General features: G+C 37.4%; 1 protein-coding gene across 3 annotated transcripts in view; it reads left to right on the top strand.

Moving 5' to 3' along the window:
• Positions 1 to 21,434, top strand: part of LCOR (ligand dependent nuclear receptor corepressor) — a 70,782-nt gene that overhangs the window by 10,100 nt on the left and 39,248 nt on the right. For 2 of the 3 annotated variants that reach the window (XM_027647840.1, XM_027647839.1), the window contains exons 1-3: positions 13,286 to 13,389; positions 17,821 to 18,108; positions 20,900 to 20,993. In XM_027647840.1, coding sequence (XP_027503641.1) covers positions 17,871 to 18,108; positions 20,900 to 20,993 — 332 coding nt within the window. In that variant the 5' untranslated portion in view covers positions 13,286 to 13,389; positions 17,821 to 17,870. Of the gene's footprint in view, positions 1 to 3,651; positions 3,718 to 4,132; positions 4,213 to 13,256; positions 13,390 to 17,820; positions 18,109 to 20,899; positions 20,994 to 21,434 lie in introns of those variants that run through there. The other variant, XM_027647838.1, reaches the window with a different exon arrangement.

The following is a 21,434-nucleotide window of genomic DNA, read 5'->3' as shown; positions in this document are numbered from 1 at the left end:
GAATTGTGCAGTGATTATTCAAAGATATGTTTGAGCTGTGCTGTCTTGACGTGAAAAAAAGCAGTGTTTGACATGCTGGGCTCTGTGTCAATGGCACTCCAGAAATGCATCCCTGTCGTCTTCTGAAGATCTTGCATTCTTGTTTTTTGTAGTGGAGAATGTGTCTTTGGCTAATCCACATTGCTAGAGATCAGCCAGTAAAGTCCTCTCCTGGACTATTGACTTCTCTAATACTGTTATCTCAAGGAGCCTGGTAGCTACTTAATCATTACAAGTGCTCTCAGTTTTAAGGGAAAAGATGACTTCAGGATCTAACTGGATTTTTTTTTTTTTTTTTTGGTAAAGCTTAACTTAAACTGTTGTGTTAAATTGTTGTCTTATGCTGTTGTGTTAAATTCTTATCTTAAACCATTAGCCATCAAACTACCAGTACAGTTTAAATTTATGACAAAATATTTGATAACAGATGGGTAAAAATGCCAAGAAAAGATGAAAATAAAACTGCTTAGATGCAGAGACAAAAGTAGTGAAATTTGACCATGCTGAAAACTGCATAGTCAACTCTTTTCTTCTCTTTAGTCTTAATTTCTTTGCTTGCTACTCTTAGCATAAAAATGGTACATACATATTCTGATTTTTGTCACAGGTTGGTTTAGGGAATGCTTTACTTGCAGAGCATTCAATTGTGAAATAGGAGTAAGTATGTAACAACCTCTGCATTTAAAAAGTTATTCCACCCTTGCTTCAGTACTAAGGGTTTTCTTTGTTTGTTCTGGGATTTATTTATTTTTTTCTAATTCTTCACTTCCTAGAGAGTCTTCTGGGACTTAGAGTTGTTTTACACTTCATAAATGTTGTGTGTTTTAAAACATTAAACCTTTTTTTTTTTCTAAATTCTTACACTAACATCCAAAAGATCTTTTTCATTGTAAAGATCACCAGTAGTATTTGTAAGACTTAAATTTGTGGCTGCTTTAACTGTGAAGAACATATCTGAGAAATCTAAATACTACCAATATTGAAAATCTAATCTGACATATAAATAATACTGATTTCTAAAACACTGAGATCTTCATTCTTTTTCTCTCTTCTGTTATTCCTGCAACTTTTCCACTGGCCCTGCTGTGAACTCTCAGACACTGAAATACAGATGATGAAAATATAGAAACTGGAATTTAGCAGAGGCAGCCATGTTAATTTCTGTTCCATTTGAAATGCAGGAAAATATCATCTGCCAAATGGAAAAGGACAATCGGTGGGAAAAGAAATGTTCTTTTCAAGCTTCTAAGAGCAGTGACAATGGAGAGAAAAAATACTATAAAAAGTAGGCAGCTCCTTTTTCAAGATTTTGTTTTCAATGTATTCTGCATGATTAACTGTACACAGTTGCTCTTTTGGAGCCCTGAATGACTGAACACGACATCACAGGGCTTATACTGCCTTTGCTGCATTTCTCTTTGCTTTTGGGGGGAATAGGGCTCAGCTTCATGGCAGTTTTACCAGTCTTTAGTGTAATTTTTGAATAGATTCATACTTCCCTTATTTGCCTTTTTTAATGTCAAACATTGCACATAAGATGTTCTGCTGTTGCTATGCAACTGCTAAATCCAATATTTAATATTAATAAAACCCGAGTGGCATTAGCATCACTCAGAACAGTGGGCTAGCAAACTACCATCATACAATATCCAAGCTGTAAAACTTGGCAGGGACTTCAGTGTGCAATTGCATGCATGGCAAACTGTGGGGCAATGAGTCACTGGCAGTTACTATTTTAAGATTGATGAGTTTGAGTAAATTTCTGAGATCTTTTGATTTATTTATATATATATAAAAATGTGAGTTTTTAAACAAAAAGATTAAGAATGAGGTCGATTAGCTGTTTTCCGTAAGGTTTCATTTCAGAGTCAAATTCTGAGGGGTCACTACCCATAAAAGAGTCAGCATTATAAACCTATGGGTCAATACCCTGATTCTCCTATTTTTCTTCTAGGTCAGGTTGGTCGGCCCTTTCCCACTGTTCCTGCCACTTCCTGAAGCCTGAATTGGCTTTTTTTGGAGGCAGTGCTACTTCTCTGCCTGACAAGGTGCTGTTGGATGGGATGTTTTTCCAGTTTTTCTTCTTCCACCTTGTTTTCTGATCTCTCCCTATTTCTCTTTACTGCTATTTCACCGTCACTCTTTTTTTTCTTTTTTAATCCATTTCTTTTTTTTTCCCCCCCTTCTTTTTTTTTTTTTTTTTTTTTTTTTGTTCTCCACTCGGTCCTCTCTGAGATTAGATTTTTAGTGTCAGGCTCTGACAGGTGTTAGATCATGGATGGTCTTGTACCCCAGCAATGCTTTGGCCATCTAAGTCATGTTGCAGACTGCAGATTCTGTAGGATCCTGCATCTGACAGCTGGTGGTGTTGGTGCACTGACTCTCGCTGACACCCAGAGGGGTGCAACGCTATTTGTCCTTTATTTTTCAAGGCTGCTGTGCAAAACATAACTTTGATATTAGATCTGGGTGAAGTCAGAATTATTTTAGAATTACTGCTCTTCTACATTGTAATAACTGATTTCCTTCATAGTACGTGATCATCTAGATTTTGACTGATTTCTTAAAAATAGCTATTTCAGATAGTTTGTCCCCAATTCACCCATGCAAATTTCTCTAAATTTAAAACCATATTTTTGTTTCTTAGGTTTTTTTTTCCCTGCTGCTTCTTCTGCCCCTCAAAGACCCAGACAAGTAGAAGCTAGGAGCCCCCAAACCTCTATTAAACCTACAAAGCAAAATTATTATGGGGGGGGGGGAATATAGTAAGTTGTGCTGGTCATATTGTGAATACATTTTTATAAGGAGGTGAAATTTGTCTGTCCCCCTTGAAGTAGTCTTTGTACTTTTCATATTCACTCTGCTAACCTGTGTTCTCACAGCATTGGGTAGTTAATAGCTCTGTAGCTTTTTTTACTGCCAGCAGGGGTTTAGTGTAATATTGATTTAACATTTCCCAATAATGGCAGTAATTTTGGTGAAGGTTTTCCCTCTTTTGGAATAAACTCGAATTGGTTACATGTATTTTATGTGAGGCATAGATCATGGCATTGAAGTAAATTGGACTGTGTGTGTCTTAGATGCAGATCAGTGATTGGAATTACGTTCCTTAGTGACCCAGCAATGCTGAATCCCTTTCCTTTTCATTTTCTCTCCTCAAACTTGTGACTCCTCAGGAAACACTGATTTTAATGTTTGCCGAAATTCAGAAAAGTAACTGAATGCCACTGAGATGGAAGAATGTATTTTTTTAACTGGGAAAACATACCTTATTTCAGTTTGGAGACTTGAAATGAGAGTATTTTTGTGTAGAAATTAACTGGTCACGTTGTAGAACATATAGTTTTTTGTGTTCTTTTCAGAATGGTTTATTTCAATGTCATAATGTTCTTCGTTTTTAACCTAGCTATTTACAGAAGTACAGGAGTCGGTGGACTCTGTGCTATGGTTTGTCAGTAGTTCAGTCATCACAATTGACCCATGTATCTTGTAATACTTAGAGAAAGCACGTTGAGCTCTGTTCTTGGAACAGATAAATATAGAACTGCTATTGTGAATATTGTAGTGACGTACTTAATCTAGAAAGCTAACAATTCTTTTATTTGCTTTTAGGGTTTGAAAGTATTCTAGAAGGCCTGTTTGGACCTGGATTATTAAAAGATCTCAGTTTGTTTAAAGGTATTCAATCTCTATGTTTGTATCTTGTTCTGCATTTCTAATGACAGAAGCAGCCCCAGCTCTGCCTCTAGAAAATGTGTGTTACCGTGGTGATTTGTGCTTTTTTTCCCCCTCCCCCAGGCAGTGCTCACAGTTAGTTTCATATTGGCTAAAATTACTAATGAGTGTGCGTTCATCTTTATGTAGCTGGGAGTGTATTTGGCAGTGCTGGGAAAAACAGATTTGTTGTGCAATGATAAAATGTATACAGTTTGGTAACCTGGGGACTTAGAAAAATGGCCGATATGAAGCCTGCATCCTCAGAATGCAGGCAAGAATGTTGTGAAACAGGTATTTAATTCAGCATTTCTCTTTTGGCTCCAGTTGTGTCGCGGTTTATGAATATGAAGTAATTTGCTATTCTTCTGATTTACAGACTGTGAGCCTGAAGGTGTTTCTGATTGGTCTTTTGATGAAAATTGTCTTTTCTGCTGCCTGAGAAGAGAAAAAGTGAAGGTAACAATGCAGATGTGTGAAGCTAGTAGTTGTAGGGGAGGGACAAAGGGAGGGAGTTTGCTGCTCTGTTAACTGAATATGGAAAATCTGCAACCTCCTACCCCTTTGGAAGAAGGTTTTCTGAATTAAAATACGCAAGTTAATGAACAGACCTGCCTCTTTTGTGCAACTTTTTCTTTGTAGTATGTGATGCAGGTGGTATGTTTTTTTCCCCCTATGTATTGGCCCTTTCTGTTCAGTGTTTTTTATTTGTTGGGGGGGGCTGTTGAGTTCTTTGTCAGAGATCTTCTTGGGAATCATGAAACCCTTCCTCGGGGACCCAAACTGTGGCTTGTGCATGTTTACTACAGTCAGGCGATGGGCTTATCTTCAATATGGAAATGTGCTTCATTTTAACAACCTAGAGTCTTGTTCTGTATCTGGGAATCCCCTTCCCTGTGGGCCATATCCTTTTATTAAAGGGCTCTCATGTATGGTAGATTCTGTACTGTGCTCGTTCATAACCAAGTCAGAGCCTAAACATGGACAAGTCAGCTTTGCCAACTTAATAAACTTGCAGTTTGTTTTATTAAGGAGATTATAGGTGTATATGAAACAAAAGCTATCATGCTGTACGTGATTGTTGCTCAGCCCATGTGTTGAAATAACGATTGTTCCGTAGCATAGGAAGGAAGGATCATCTGCCTCGGCGAAACTTAATTTACTGGGACTCGTAACTATTACTTTTTCCTGCACAATGTTAAACAACACCAGAGTGGATCTCTATCAACTTAGGAATGAAACAAAAGCACTCTTTCCTCTAATATGTGTAGCTGCATGGCTTGTCCATAAAGGAAGTACCTTGTTGGCACTGATACTTGCCATATTGCCAGTTTATTCCTGTTTCTGTATTACAGTTTCTGTTAAGGCAAGGGAGGAGGTTTAGGAATGCTTGCGTTTAGAATAGGTACAAGGCATAATTCCTTCATTGAGGTTGACAGCAGGTAAGATGTGTGTATGCTTGTGGTGTAAGGAGTTCTGTCTTTTGTCTTACCTCATCTCATAAAAGGACAAAATTCAGTGTTTAGCACAGTTCTTGTTAAGCCATTGCATTAACGCAGAAAATAATTTTGTGGCACAGAGACTGATCATAGTCTGGGAGAATCTGACAGTGTATGGGTAGATCTTCAAAAAGATGGTTTATATCTCAGTCATCCTCATAAGTCCACAGTAACTAAAATAAAGCTCTTGAAAATCAGTGATTGTTAGGTGAAGACAAATGAAGAGCATGAATGTCCACTGTATAGTGTGCTGATCAGGTACAGTGCCTTGTCCTTTTTGAACTTCTATGCAACCTTTAATCAGAAGCTGAGATACCACTATTTATATTTTCCTCTACTTTCCTGGGTTTTTCTTTCTGGTTTCACAAGTGCAGCCCGTAATTGAGTATTACTGAGAAACTGGCAATGTATTCCTTATGCAAGTGATAGTTATCATTAATGTTAAGGATCCTCACATGATTCCCTGTTGTACTGTGTGGTGGCTTTTAAATAGGTGAAAGACAAGATGCAGATGTGGTCACACCTGATGTGCTCCACGATGTTTTGTCATCAGGGGTTGAAGGAGATTTTAGGATTGTGTACAGGCTGATACAGAATGCAGAAGGGGTGTGCAGCATTGCTAGGGGAAGAGGAAGGAGATTTGTCCTGACCAGGCTGGAGAGAACTGTGAGATAAGACTTTAGAGTATGTAGGGGGTTTTTTTCTTTTTTTTTTTTTTTTTGTTTACTGCCCTCCAACCTCTCTGTCAGTTCTGTTGGGTTTGGGGTTTTTGGCTTTTTGGTTTATCTTTTTTTGGTTTGGTTTTTGAGGGAGGAATATGGCTCCTTTTAGATATAGGGAGTTCTTGTGTGTCAGCTGAGAGAGATGGCAGGGTGGGAGTGCTTCCTTTCTCCTGTGGGTGCAGCAGATTGCTGCACTGCTGGCACTGATGTCATTAGCTTGCAATACAGATCTAAATAGGATTCTTTCATGAGACCCTCCAAATAGTGTGAGTTTGACAACATCTTAATTTGAATTGAAATGTCATAGAATTTTTAGAAAAAAGTTTGTAACTTAATTTGGTATTTAGCCAAGTAATGGACATCCTTCAGCTAATGAATTAAATTAGAAATGGTGCTAATTTATTTGAAATGTCTTCCATTGAGCATCTGTACTAATATCTGTAACTCTTCTTTTTAGGGAGTTGGAGGCTCATTCTTCTGTAACTGCTAAAACTGTCTGTTCCTGTACATAAAGTGATAGCAGTTGTGCTTTTTCTGCCTTACCCTCTATTCTGCTTTTTTTTTTATTGTTCATCTGCATCCTCTTAAATTTTTAGGAAAAGAGCCAGGCAGGGTGCGATGATTTGGGTTTGTGCTTATATACTGCTGAGTTACAGAATTAAAAGGTATGTAATTGATGTTGTAGCTGGGAGCAAGATAGCCACAAACCACGTGGTTGTGGCTGGCCTTTTTTTCCAATGAATACATCTTTAGCAATACCCATCTAGGATTGGTTGAATAATTAATCAATGTCCTTGATTTTTCACCTTTGACTGACATGTAGGTACCTGGTCCAACAAGTTCAAAACCAATTAAAATCTTCAGGTTTTTTTTCTGGATTTCATTTGCCCTTAAGAATTACCTGTAATGTAGGAGACCAGTAGTTGTGCTTAAGAAAAATTGAGTTCTTGTCTGTAGGATGAGAATTGAAGGCCAGTATTAGTTTATTGGCAGAGCTGCTTAAGGGGTAAAAAACTACATTTGCTCTCCCACTCTTTCAGTGATGTTGGTTCTTGCTTTTACAAGCAGTCAGATTCAATTACACAACTTCTTCAAAGGATGGAGAACCATCTGCTGAAGTATTCTAAAAAGATTAATTTATTTGTAGCAGTAGTTCTACTTGCAAATACTGAGCAAATGCATGCGTTTTTTGGCAGTCAAAATACAAGACAGGTTTTGATAGAGAAATAGACTTAAGTGTCTTCATGTGTAAGGGGTAATAAACTACAGACAAAGTAGGGAGCTAACATTTTCCCTGTCATATTTTTGTTCAAATTCAAAGCGTTATGTGCAATAACATAGAGCTTTTCAAAACTGGATTTCTTTTCTTTCATCACAGAATGCGGAATACAGCAATTGTTTCTGTGTGGTATGATCAGAGAATAACTGGTAACCTAAGGAGCTGCTGCCTGGGTGCCTGTGTGCAGTAAGGCATGGGTACATTGATGGACAAGAAAGTCAAAAAAGGCAATTAGCATCTCTAGCTGCCTACACGTAGTTAGAGGAGGATCAGGTCCTATGGGACCAAATTTGGTGAATTTGCATTTGGATGATCTGCAAATGTGGTAATTCTCAATTACTTGTGGTCTTTATCACTTTTCCTTCTGAAAGGCTGTGGTACAGAAAAGACTCATCAATTCAGTTGGATTGCACTTTAAGTGTACTTGACTTACCTCTTTTTAATTGTGATTGCTAATTTTCTTTGTGACTTGTTAGATCTGACAGAGCTATCATTACAGAAGAAATCTGTAGCTCCATGTAGAATGTTTCTATCAAATCAGGTAGTCTCTACTGTTGGAGCTCAAGCCTAGTTTAAGAAAGGCCAGAAGAAAGGGAATATTGGAAAATGAATCCTTAAAGAGGATTCAGTTGAGTATATTCAGTTGAGTATGTGGAAAATAAACCACTATTGTCTAAAGCGACATAAAGCAATTTGTATGTATTAAGAGAAAAAAGGAACACACACACATGAACACACAACTAATCTCATTAGTTGGTGAGAGCAGAACAAGAAGGATAATACTCCTAAGCACATTAACTATTTTATGGATATATTTAAGCTACAAAAATAGCAAGAGAGAAGATGATTTCTAGGAGCATATTCTGGAGTCTTGTGCTGTTGTTGACAGAAGATTGAATCTGGTCTGCAAAGTGCTGTAAAATACTCAGGCTTCAGTGTAAGGACCTCTCACAATTCTTTCATTTGTGAAGAAGTGTGGTAGGCTACAGCATGTGAAGGAGTTGTTTTAAAATTCAAAGTTACTCTGATATGATTTGGATATTTTTAAAAACTTGTAAGTCATTGCTTTACACAGACATCTAAAAGGTAATATGTTGTTGTTTGATTATGATTAGCCATAATAAAAGTTTCTGAATCTGGTGGCCTTTCACTATAGAGGAGCATAAACAATAAGATGTGAACTGTGGTAAGTGTCTGAATAATTCTGAAGTTACCATTATCATCTAAAGCATTAACTTGTAGAATAAGATGGCAAAGGAAATATCTGAAAATTAGTTGAAGTTGCAGAACTCTTAGAACTGTTGATGGCTTTAGAATGTGTTTAAACTGTGTACGGAGATCCTCAGTGTGCTGGAACATGCTCTAAAACATTTTTAATGGATTTCACCACTTAAAAAACTTAAGCATTTAGGCTGTCAATTTTGTACTATGTGGTTTTAAAATAATTTGATATGGAGGCTAAAACCTGAAGAGGCTGTTTGTGATAATCTCCAGCTGTGTTTAGTAGTAATGTGGGGTTTCAGTTTTATTGGTGCATAAATGTTAATGTAAGCAGGTTGTGTTTTCACTGATTTATTTTTTCTCCCTCTAATATGGATAATAAATGATATTCAGTAGTCAAGATAAATTTGTTTTGAATTTGATAAATCTGACATCAGTCATCTTCATATAAAAATATGTATGTTAAGTAAGCGAGGGAGGTCTTAAAACTAATTAAACCATCTGAATTTTTATTAATGCTAAGCTGGGAGCAGATCTTTGTAGATCTTTAAAGGACATACTCAGAATTGAAAATGATCTTGTTAAATTTGAGAAACAGGATAGACAGACTTGTTTTATCAAGTCACAAGTTACACATGTCTGAAAAGTGATAGGATGGTGAAATGGTAAACTATTTTGGGGACTATATCAAGAGAGGCATTTTTCTCAATACAGAGAAAAACCTAAATGCTGGTGAAGCCTCACCTGACTGTAGCTTTTTGAGAGTTGTAAGCAAACCAAGTAGCACTGAAATGAAAGCAACAAGAATGACTTGGTCTTGCAGATAGAAGGAAAGAAGAGTCTCTGGTACCCTTAAAGCTTGTCTACAGAAAATAGTCGATTATTTTCATTTTCATGGGTTAAGAATTAAAAAGGCTGTACAGTCTTAAGAAAAATTAAGTGTTGGAGAAGACAGCCTAGGGATGCTGAAACATTCCTTTCTTACTCACTGTTCCTGATCTTACCTTCTGGGGGTGGGGGGGTAAGGGTATGGTGGGAGTCTGGATTGTATCCCTGGGGTCCATGGGTTGACCGGTCAACCACGGGTGGTCTGTGGGAAGCCTCCCTCCTTTTGCTCTGCAAAGATGAAAAGGAATTATCTCGTACTGTTCTAGCTTCTGGACTCTTCCCACTTCATCTGTGTGTGTCCTGTGGCTTAAACATGAAATGCTGCATCCATATCTGCACAACAACAGTGTGTATCATACCTTTCTCTTGTGTCAGCAGTTTAGCTTTTGGAATTGCTGTATCAACATTTCCTACAAGGAGGGTCTCAGTGAACATGGAGCACTAGTGCTGACAGGGCTGGGCTGCCCAGGATTAGGTGGTCTCTCAAGGTCACACACTGACCTTGCGTTTTGAAAACCTGAGCTCTGTATTTCAAAGGATCTTTGACTTAATTACATAGTTATGCTGTTTATCTTAACATACAAAAAGAGCTTCAGCCCTTAGGGAGCGTGTGCAAACCACTCCAGGTGTCTTTCTCTGAGGGTATATTGTTCAGTACAGTGATACTGCACGTTAGCTGGTGGGATTCTTTCCACCTGAAGGGAAGCACAGAGAGAATAGAATGAATCCTGTGTTATAAATACTACATAAAAGTAACTGATTGGTTACAAATATCCTGGGAAAAACCCCAAATGACAATGCAATCTAAATATTAATAGGTTTTTCTTCTTCCTACTGTTGCTACTGAAAATTTTGGTGTGATTCAAGACTGTAGAGTGAGAGGGTAAGCCTGAGATGTTGTTCCAAATAATGGTTATTGGGAAGAAATGCTGGAAAATGTAAAAAGAAAAAAAACCACAACCCCAAACCACAAACCAACCAACCACACCCCCCCAAATCACGCAAAAAAAACCCCCACTCTTGGAATTTGACTTTGAATAGCAATCACAATCAAATGCTTAGTGTGAAAACTTGAATTTTCCTTCCCGGGGTGAACAAACTGCAAAGATTACTGGAATAATTGTGATACAATGGATAAGAAAATAATAAAAAATCCAGTCAGCAGGAACATTCCCAGTATATTTTCTCTCATGTAGTCAGTGGTGTATTGCAGATGCCAGAAGATGCCAAAGATTATTTTTTTTTCTATGTGCAAAGTTAAATCTGACTCTTTTATATTACTATGTTTCTTTAGCATGGACACTGATAAAAACAATATATGCAAGGAGATGCTCTGTAGTTTGAGGGGTAGTAACTAAACATTGCCATTTTCTTACTATTCCCCTCCTCTCCTGAATGCAGATGAAGTGTTCCTTTATTCAGCTGTTCACCAGTGTAAACCACTTACAATTTTTTTTTTAGTTGATCCCTTTTTCTTCATTCCTTCTCTGTGAAGAAAATGTACAGCTTTAGTTAGCCTTGTTAGATTAAACTGTACTCTTCTTACATTGCCTTTATGTGAGTAATATAAAGTACACTTGTTTGTGGTGAGCTGTGGTGCCACTGGACTCTGTTTCCACCAATTTACTAGGCCAGGATTTACTGTGTATTGTCTTAGTTGCAAAACATACTAGCAAGATTTGAAATGCATTTTGTTGGCTGAGGCTTATTTTTATTTTAGGCTTCTTCCAGAGCTGTAGTCTGTTAAAGGGCAGGGTGTCAGATCAGGTTGAAGGCATAATGTTTCCTTCAATTCTGAATTCTCTGTTTGTCCTTTGAATTAAAAGAAAGTTTTTTGCAATGGCTCATGGGACTTTAGCTAGAGGATGCCAATTAATTCTAATGGATCTTATCTAGCTGAATCTCTGTGCATCAGTTTGCAGAGTTTCCTTTTAAAGCAAAACTTCTGTGAAGGCTTAGATATTTCAGTGATTGCTACAACACTTCTATATGCCTAGATTACTTCTGTTATTAGTTAATTTGCACATATGTCTGCTTTATATACAAATTGATAAGCTGAGTTTACAGTTATCCTGATAATACCTAAAAGATAATATAGCTCATCTTGGACTGTCTGTCAGTAAATAGGACAAATCCTGCAATAAGCTTTGCCAGATGCAGCAACACAGTTTCAGAAAGAGCGTGCAAGTATGTTCTGTGAAGTCTCACCTGAATAGTAACTCTCAAAAAATATTTGTCTTATTATCCACAAATATTTTTATTGTGAAATCCTGTACAGATATTTCACTTATTTTAGTATCCTAAAAGTACAGCTGCATTTTCAGGGTGTTCATAAAATGCCAGTGAACTGTGGGAGCACTGGGATGCCTGGCACAGAGGTGAACACTTCTGTTCTGGCTAATCCATCAGTTCAAATTCATATGAAAGAATTAAAGACTATCTTAAAAGAAGTGTCTCTCTTCTATGGGAGCAAAGAAGTTTGAATCTCTCTGGTATGGAACAAAGCATCAACCACTTTGTGAGGTGTTTTCTTCCACAGGCTCTTACCTTCATAACATCAAATGTGGTTTTCCTCACCTGTTGCCTCCCTCATCACATGCTCCTCATCTTTTTATTTGGCACAAAATGCTGCTTTGTCTCTGTACCCTGTCTGAATAGCATCTCCCTTTACTTTTGACAGAGAGCTTTTGGAGGCTGTTGAATTACAAATATGATGTGAGAGCCCATGTTGTTCAGGCCAGAGTCCACATCATTTAATATTATTACCCTTTGCACGTAGTTCACGTGACTGCTGTGTTTGTTAATTTACTATGGGCTGGCTATCTAACCTTGCTTCATGAAACCTCTTGAAGTTGAGACACCACAAACTTAAGAATTACTTATTTTTTCATTTATTGTGATTTATAAATGAATTGACAGTTCTTTCCTTCCCTTCTAGTCCCATGAGGATATGAATCTGAAATAAACTTACACAGTAGAGGCCAAAAAAACCAGATGCAGCTTAGATATTATGGTAACTGATACTTTGCAAAGGTTAACAAAACAAAACACTCCCTAAACCCAAAGAGTAGTTGTGTATGCATTCCTGCAGTAGGTAAATACAGGTAACTTTAATATAGCTTAAAATGAAAGTGGAGGGAGAGGGACAAAAAAGGGATTGTTCTCCTGAGTAGGAGCAAGGCATTAAACTGAATGAAATGAGAAAAGGGGTGTGTATTTGGGGGAGGAATCCAGGTGTTTAGATTTTGTATTTTTGTAACCTTTCCTTCTAGTTTCTTGAGCATATTTAAAATGAGTGATTTATCCTGGCATCTCACACATTTAATTATCCTAGTTTGAAAATATTGGAGATAATTGTATCGAATTGTAAGAGAGAGAATGGATTTTAATTAATTGTAGGTGTTGTAACAGCTAACTTAAGTTTATTTCACTTAAAAGAGGCTACTACTGAGCCTCTTCACAAAAGGACCTGTTTGTTGATAATGCTTGGTCATTTTTTGCTCAGTTGCATGAACGCTGTGTAGAGTAAGGAGAACTACCTGTGTTTTGCCTTCAATAGTTATTTCTTGGATCTAAAAATAACAACCAAAGAACAAGTTCTAGGTATGAGACTTGCAGCCAAATGTTGTAAAACATCTAAGTCGTCTTCTTTATACTGGGCTCTTATTTCCCGTAATGTTATCAAAACTTACAGGCTTCTGCTGCATTTACAACAAGAAAACAGGACAAAGTACAATGTTCTAAAGCAATCAAAAAACAAGTTGTGGTTTCAATAGATTGAACTCTGTGCTGAGTACCTAAAAAAGTTTTGAATTTAGTAAAATATTTAATGCCTAAGGAACTTTATTAATTTGGGAGTCAGGAAGATCTTACAAATATTAAATATCTTTACAGGAACACTTAGTCAGTCTGGATGAGCCAGCCTCGGAAGCTGGACAAGAAGCTCTGCTTAGACAAGAGCAAGCAAAAATCATTCGTTTTGAAAGGCAAGCGGAAGAGTTCCTCAATGCAGTCTTTTACAGAAAAGGTTAGTTTTAATGGGGGGAGGGGGGAATAGTGTCTCTTGTGGTCTTTTTGCATGCAATGCAGTTATCAAAGATCTCATGTTCAAGCTGTCACTGTTATGTTCGGTATTTTTCAGTTGTCTTCTTTGTATGTATTTATTAAGAGTAAAAATTGACTCTCAAGTAATGTAGCAATACAACAGTGTGGGCTTGGGACTGAGGATGAGAGTATAACATATTTAACCCTAAACCAGATCTCTCCATGAGAACACTGGTGTTTTCACTTTTGGAGACATGACTCAGTTCTTACCCAGCAGAACTGTTCCCCTGAACCAATGTTTAGGTGAGTGGGCTGTTTAGAAGTAAGGTCAAGTGGCAGTGGTGGTAGTAGGTGGGTAATGTTTTTTTTTAAAAATATTTATTTTATATTAATGGAATGTGTACTAATGCAGCTTTTCTTAAAGGTCATCAGTCTTCTCACTATGGGTAGTGATTACCCACCCTATCACCATCAATTTACAGTATAAAAAGTGTTGGAATAATGCTAAGGGGGATATATGAAGAATATATCATATGATATATCATGTGATCAGCAAAATAATTGGAAAATCTGTGCTGTAGAGTATGCTGAAAACAATAACAGCAGCTCAATGCTAGAAAATCCTCAAAATATATTCTGGAGAGTTGTCACTTAAACTGTGCTCTTAGGAAGGCAAAAACTCATTTCACTCTTTTCTACAAATCTGAGAAATGGGAATCCAGAGGTTGCTTCCAAATGCATCTTGAATGAAAGTACATCATACTTATCAGTCTAACCCATGTGTGAGAAAATCTGCCAAATCAGTGATTCCAACCTATCTGCTGGGGGACAATGCAAGGCTTCAGTTTAACAAATTAGAAATTGCTGTAGCCAGTCCTCAGCCCTTCCTCCCAGTGACCAAAATATTTAAAGGTGTTCTAAGTAGATAACAGTATCTTAGCCTTTCTTTTATGACTCAAATGAATAAATACAAGCTATAAATTATGATGCTTCTATACTTTTTGCAATACATGCAGGATGGTAGGGAAAGATAGTTACTGCATTACTACTGATAGTTCAGATAATGCCTTTATTCCAAGGCTTCCTTTTCAATTTTGTTTTTTTTTTTTTCTTTTAAGGTAAATGTTTCCTTTTGCTTTTAAATTTATCCTATCTCTCTTTTTGAATCCAGAAGGAATTTAAGAAAACTAAAATCTAGAGAAAATACAGGTTTTTTTCCATATTACTTCTTCTGGTGAGGAAAAGGAAGGGCACTTCCATCAGTTCAAGATTGTTTATGAAAGAGTTAATTCCTTTAACACTGAGCTTAAATTTTTACTTATGATATGTGTGTGTGTGTGTGTGTCTTCTAGGAAAGTGTATGCTTTTCTAATTTGTTGGGAAACTAGTGGCAGATACTGCAGTGTGCTAATGAGGGGTATAATACTCTGTCCATGGCCAGATACGTGGAATGAAGATAATAAAACATGTCAGATGTCTAAGGAATGTTTGAGAATTTTTTTTTAATATACTCTTGTTTTCCTTCCTCTGGCAAAACTATGCTTGGTGCAAGAGTAATAAGGAAGGGGTAGAAGCCTGGTAGGAAGTCAGTTCTGAATCCTCAATGCATTGTTGTCAAGCTTGTCTTTATTTAGATTCCTTGAAATCTAACTCATGCCACTGCTGTAAGATCCCCAGGCACTGTCATACCAAAGAGGACACAGAGAATGGCAGAACTCTGACGTTCCTACATTGTTCAGAGATGCTGAGCTCTCCTGGCTTTGTGCCAGCGATTAGTTCTTTTCTTCTTTCCATCCTCACTGCCAGTAACATTTGAGACATGGATTTTGTAGCCCAGGCAGATCAGGGAAAATGCAGATGTTCTGTGAACTGGTGCCTGTTGTATGTTGAGGCCACACATTCATGTGCTGAACATAAATAAGTAATTAGCAAGATCAGCAAACTTTTTGAACAGGTTTAATGTCCATTAATCTTACATCCTTTCTCTGAAATTCGTGTCCATGCCACTCTGACTCAGTAATGCTTCCTTCAAATGTTCCTGTTTTCTACTGAAAGCAGGGTGGTAGAACTTAGTTGTCTGTTACCTTTCCTTTGTAGAAGGATAGGACCTTTTTCTGGTTTAATGAAATCATACCTTTTTTTGTTCGATACTGCCCTTTTAAGATTTCAATATAAAAATACACAAAAGGTTCTAAGGCTTTAAAGCTCAGAGGTACTGCTTTAGACTATAGCTGATAAATATTTGCTGTATTTTTTCTTCTCTGAGAATTTCCATGTTTTAGTTAGTTTTAGTTTTGTTTTGTTTTTGTTTTTGTTTTTTTAAAAAAAAAAACCTAGACAGGAGACAAGGTAAACATCTGGTTGATTTCAAGAGGTGCTGCAGGGGCACCAGCTCATATTTTCCACTCACTTTTTTAACAGCTTTAATCCTTAGCATTCAGGCTTTCTGTTAAGCAAGAAGTCTTTAATGTAACTAGGTAACTATTCTTCTGCTTGAAAATGCGGTTTTGTGTCCTGAACTAGTGAGTTTACCTTGAGCAGCACTAGAAAGTAGTCATTCTGGGCTGATTCTTTGAAGTTACAGATTATGAAGATGCATGGCTGTAGACATGTGTAATATTTTATTTCTAGGCGTGTAAATATGTTCAGCTGCGAGCATTACTGAATTGAATATATAAACATGGTGCACAGTAAAGGCCTGATTCTTCATTCAGAAAACACAGGTGCCATGGAGCTCTGCATTCCTGCCAGCCCCACTTGTATATGCTACAAGCACATGTCAAATGGTGTCACACAAATTAGTGTGATCATGCCATCAATTTGTGTCCCTCTGGGCCTCCCTAGAACCTTTTTATGTCCTTCAGCGGTTTATAGTGAAGAGGCTAGAAAGTGGAAGAAATGTCACCATAGCAGAACAAAGCCTCCACCCTTTTCCAGGCTGGTGTCCTTGTGGGCCATTTGGGAAGGAAGTGAGACTATAAATGTACCAAAATTTAAGTTTGGCTCATTTCTTGGTGTTGTCTTAAAATAGTAGTATCTCATACTTAGCAAAAATAAAAGGTCCTGTAGATTTTACAAGAAAATGGTTACATATTTACATAAATGTCCTGAAAGTTTACAGTTGTTATGCTGCTATGAGAGTATACATAGTGACTGTATAAGGTCTTAGGTGTAGAAAGTTGTGCTTAACAGGAAGGAATTTGGTCTTGATGAATGTTTAAAGCTCAATATGGCTTTTCATCAAGAAACGCCGTGGCTGCTTACTGCTGCTCTCTGTTTTGTGGGCAACCCTGCTCAAACCTTCATGTCAGTCATCTCTTACACATATGTTAAAGCTGGTTTGTTGGATTGATGCACTTTTTTAAAAAATGGTGGCAAAAGGCAAATCTAACACTGTAATGTCCCACAGAAGATTTTGCTAATGCATCTAATAGTTCAATCTCAATAGATTGCCTTTCAACCTGGGCAATTTCTTTTTAAAGAGGAAGTAAACACTTCTCTATTGTTCCCTTTTAAGAGCTGCTTTTAAAGATTTGACCAGAGAACACAATCAATGTTTGAAGTAAAGTGGTAGGGCTTAGCTTCTGTGATTTAGGAGTTAGACACTTACCTTCACATCAGGGATTAATACTGGTCTAAAATACTGATTTTTGTCAATAAATTTTAGTTGTCTACACTCCCAAATACCTCTGTATTTATACACTATTTCATATAAATAAATTGGAATGTCTACCTGTTCCATTTCACATTACTTACTAATAGATTTAGCAACTCTTCTAGAAATCTAATTACTTTTTATGTGACACATCTTGGGTTTTTGTGTATTTGCAAGTTCCTTGGGTAGTCCCTGATGGTGTATTGATTACCATGGTAGAAATGTCAAAAGGAATAGATAGAATGAGATGGAAGACACTTGAACATTTGATCTTCGTGTGAATTATTTTGAATGATCAGAACTGTAGGGCTTTAATTCTCAGTAGACTTGTAGGGGACTACTGCAACGTTTTCCCCTTCTGTAGCTGCAGGTAAGTTGCTCAGTTCTTGCAGTGAATAACCTGTTCAATATTTTTAGAATGGGCTTCATTACTTGGTACTTTTGTTCATGGGTCTAGCTCCATTTCTATACCTCTTAAAGGTCTGGTTGAATATATCTGTTTGTGAAAACAAAAGATGAGATTGCATATTTCTTTCAGGAAACTTTTTGAAACCTTTCTTTTTGAAAGGCTATACCAGAATTAGCAATGGTTCTTGTTCAGATTTTCTAAGACTTAAGTACGTTTTCTACAGAAACTCTCTTTGGCTTTTATTTTTTTTCCCCTAGATTTTTTTTTTGGGGGGGGTAAATAAAGTGACTTAATATAAAAGCTGTTTTACTTAAAGTGCTTCCTTTAAAAGAAATCTCTAATATTTGCAGACAGTCCCAGGGTCTCTGACCCCAATATTCCCCTAGTGGCCCGTGAGATCATGCAGCGAATGATCCGACAGTTTGCTGCTGAATATACCTCAAAAAATAGCTCTACTCAGGACTCCAGCCAGCCCAATAGCACAAAGAACCAAAGCCTGCTGAAAGCATCTCTGGTCGCCTCCTCTCCCACGGCTGCAACTGCTCAGAACCCTGTGCTCAGCAAACTGCTCATGGCTGACCAAGACTCACCTCTGGACCTTACTGTCAGAAAGTCTCAGTCAGAACCTAGTGAACAAGGTAGGACTCTTACCAGTGTCTTACATCCTACAGCAATCCATTAATGGCATTCTTGTTGCAAATCCAGACAATTAGAAGGCTGCACTTTTGCATAAAATGTAAAGTGGAAAAGCAGTAGATGTTTTTGCAGTAAAATAATGACTGTGTAGATGTGACGCAAGAGAAGAAACTTTTTGAAAGAATGTAGGCCCATAGACATGAGTGATTCTTCTGAAGAAGGGCAAAGGGGATGGACATGCTCCAAACTCAGGATAAATGTGCTGTTCCTTCTGGAAGCTCTAAAAAGCAGTCTGCCAAAACAGACTGTATGCTTGCTGATAAGACAAGTTCATGTGGTCATGAAAACTATAATGTTGTCTCTTCTCTGAAGATCAGTACATACCCTAACTGAAGGGCTGATTTATTTTCTTTCTGGTCATGGTGTGAGAAGAGTATCTTTTAAAAGTCTGTGAGAAATTGCTTTGTGAAGGCTGTAAAAATGATACCCATGAACTGCACTAAACTTCCAGGTTTGTGTGCTTGGAAGAAATGTCTCTTTCCTACCTTAAAAATAGACTTCTTCTGCAGAGCACAGATTGAATAACTTGTAACAGTGTTTCAGAGCTTATTTTAATTCAAAAACCTTGCTTTCCATCAGAATTTTTTTTTTTGCTAGCAAATTCTGTGAGTGATGTAGTATGTGAACTTTTTTTTCTGAAACTGTTGAACAGAGGTTATCTTAAGTGTATCTTACTGATAGGATTAATATTAGCCCCTTTACCCTTCTTTAGAGATGTGTTAGTGCCTGAAGTCCTTCTATCACAGTAGGTTGTCCATCTGCAAGTGGAAGTGGTGCCTTAAGAAAAAAAAAAAGCCTTTTGCTATCCCTTTCTTCTTTGAACTTGGGGGCTAACTTTATGTGTCCAACAATATGCAGCTTGGGCATCTGGACATTGCACTTACAGCACTTACTGAAAGCTGTCATGACATGTCTCTCTTGAAGTGAGGAGCTGTACAGTTAGCTGATAGGCATTTGTTTCTAGCTAACTTCATTATAAATGCATTTCATGAGTGTGTTTTGCATATATGTTTATAAATGTTAAACTGTTCTCATTGTGAAACTTTGTGCTGAAAGAGAGGGAGAGAATCAATTTTGCTTTTGTTCCTTTTTAATTAGAGGATGGTATGATGAAGAAAGCATGTACATGAACTGTTCTTTAACTACCATGCGATGGAAAAAACTGTAAGATAATTTATAATGCTTGTAACACTTGTTATGGAATTAGAACATGTGCATATTGACTTATACAGTAATCTGTTTGCTGATGTAATTTTTGTTTCCAATTTACATTTAATGTAATTGGAAAGAGATTTTGCCAAACTTGTTAATGAGAGATTTCAGAGGCTGTCATGAAAGACTGCTAGTGATGCTTTGTGTTACATTTCATTCTAGTGGGTTGAGAGGGACCCAGCTAGTTGTAAACTCGTCTGTGGGGTATGAGGCTGGTTCTGCTTGGCCTCAAAGACTTGTAGGTGATACTGACCCCTCTGATGGAGGAGGCATGGATGCAAGTGCCTGTGGCAGCAGCCTGTGCTGTTCAGTGTAGCCACTTGAAAAGGAGGTGCTGCTTGATCCAGTCTCTGTATCTTGTGCCTGCATAAGTGTTGTTCAAAAAGAAGATTGAATTTTCTGCTTGCTTAAGTTTGGGTTATGGTGTGTTCCCAAATGCGGTGGGTGGAACAGCTTTCCGTAAGTTAATTCGAGTTCACTGTTTATCGTGGTTTTTTCTCCATATGTCAAATGAGAACTTTGAGCAATCTGAAAGCCGTCTTACATTGTTCTTGTGTTGGGTGGTATTTACTTGATTAGATGGAATGAGCAATGAGCTCTGAAACGTCTCGACTTTACCTTGCCAACAGGTTTCATTTCTTTTTGCCTCACAAATTCCTCGTTTCAAAGTTTCCAGGAACTTCAGATGGCTGGGCTGCTTTTATGAAAATGTTGCCCTTATTAAAACGACCAGAATTTCAAGCTGCTTCAGTGCAGTAGGAGAAAGGCATTTCTGGCAAAAAGCACTCCCTTTTCTGGTGCCTAGAAATGCAGAGTTTATGTAAGGGTTTGCAGAGGAACATGGGTGAATGTGAGGAAGTGCCATTAGAGAATGGAGGAAGGAGTGTAGCAGGAAAGACAATTTGGTATAAGGAAGAGGGGGAATAAAATGACACAATAGAGGGGGAGAGACAGCAACTTTGCCAGTAAGGACCCATTGGAGACATGGGGAAAAAAAGATGAAGCTGGCTGCCAGGTGAGGAGGAATCTCACACCTGTGTGTTCACTTGAAAGTGAGTTTCTAATACAAAATTCCCAGTTAATTTTCCTACAAGAGATTTGGATTGAAAAAAAAAGAATTCAAATACCGGCTTACAGCTCTCCTTCAAGGGGTAAAATATCTCAGGAATTTGAAGATTGTCTCATTTTTGGACCACTGAGAGTTAGTTATGCAATTGGCTCTGTTGTATCCTGAACTGTCATTTGTAGGTAATTTTTTAAGCTATGTCTCTTGTAACAGATGCACTTTTAATTTTGTTAATTTTTGTTGTGATTTCTGAAGGCTATGTTGAAGTCACACGTAAACCATGTTGCAAACAAATCCGACCCTTATTTTGTTTAAAAATATAATAAAACATGAAATGCTCTGTGCTAAATATGACTTTAGCTCAAAAGACTTGTTTTGTCTTTTCAGCTAAAGACAAGATCAGCATGGCTGATCCTGCTTCTTCAAACACTGAAGTCATTCTTTTATCTCTACAGACGGTGTGCTTGATTTATCCACTAAGAAGAGTCCTTGTGCTGGCAGCACCTCTCTGAGTCACTCTCCAGGGTGCTCCAGTACTTCGGGAAATGGGTAAGAGAAAGCAACTTACTATGACCTCTTACAACTGTTGTGGTTTTTTGTTTTGTTTTGTTTTTTTTTAACTAAAAATGTGTGCTTACCTCCTGTTAATTTTAACTTACTTTAGGTGTTAACCCTTTGGAGTAATGTGTTTTTCGACTTGTACCTTTGGCAAATACCTTCACCCCACCTGCCAAATAAGAGTTGTTGCAAATTGAGACAGGTTTAACTTGCAGTTAGGAACACTAATATCTGTTATTTTGGCCAATTTGGTGCTTAGCCACAGATCTCTCTATTACCTATTTCTTGGGTTTAGTGATAAGTGATTTCCATGGAGATATAAGATCAGTTAAATGCATGAAGAGTCTTAGAGTCTTTGCAATATATTTAGACTTCATTTCACTTAGGGGAAAGTTTAGCTAGCAAGAAAGTTTATTTAAGGGTAACAATGAT

Source organism: Corapipo altera, unplaced genomic scaffold (assembly GCF_003945725.1).
Source record: "Corapipo altera isolate COAL_440 unplaced genomic scaffold, ASM394572v1 56, whole genome shotgun sequence".
Taxonomy (NCBI): domain Eukaryota; kingdom Metazoa; phylum Chordata; class Aves; order Passeriformes; family Pipridae; genus Corapipo; species Corapipo altera.
Note: the sequence above shows the minus strand (reverse complement) of the source record. Positions and strands in the feature narration are given on the sequence as shown.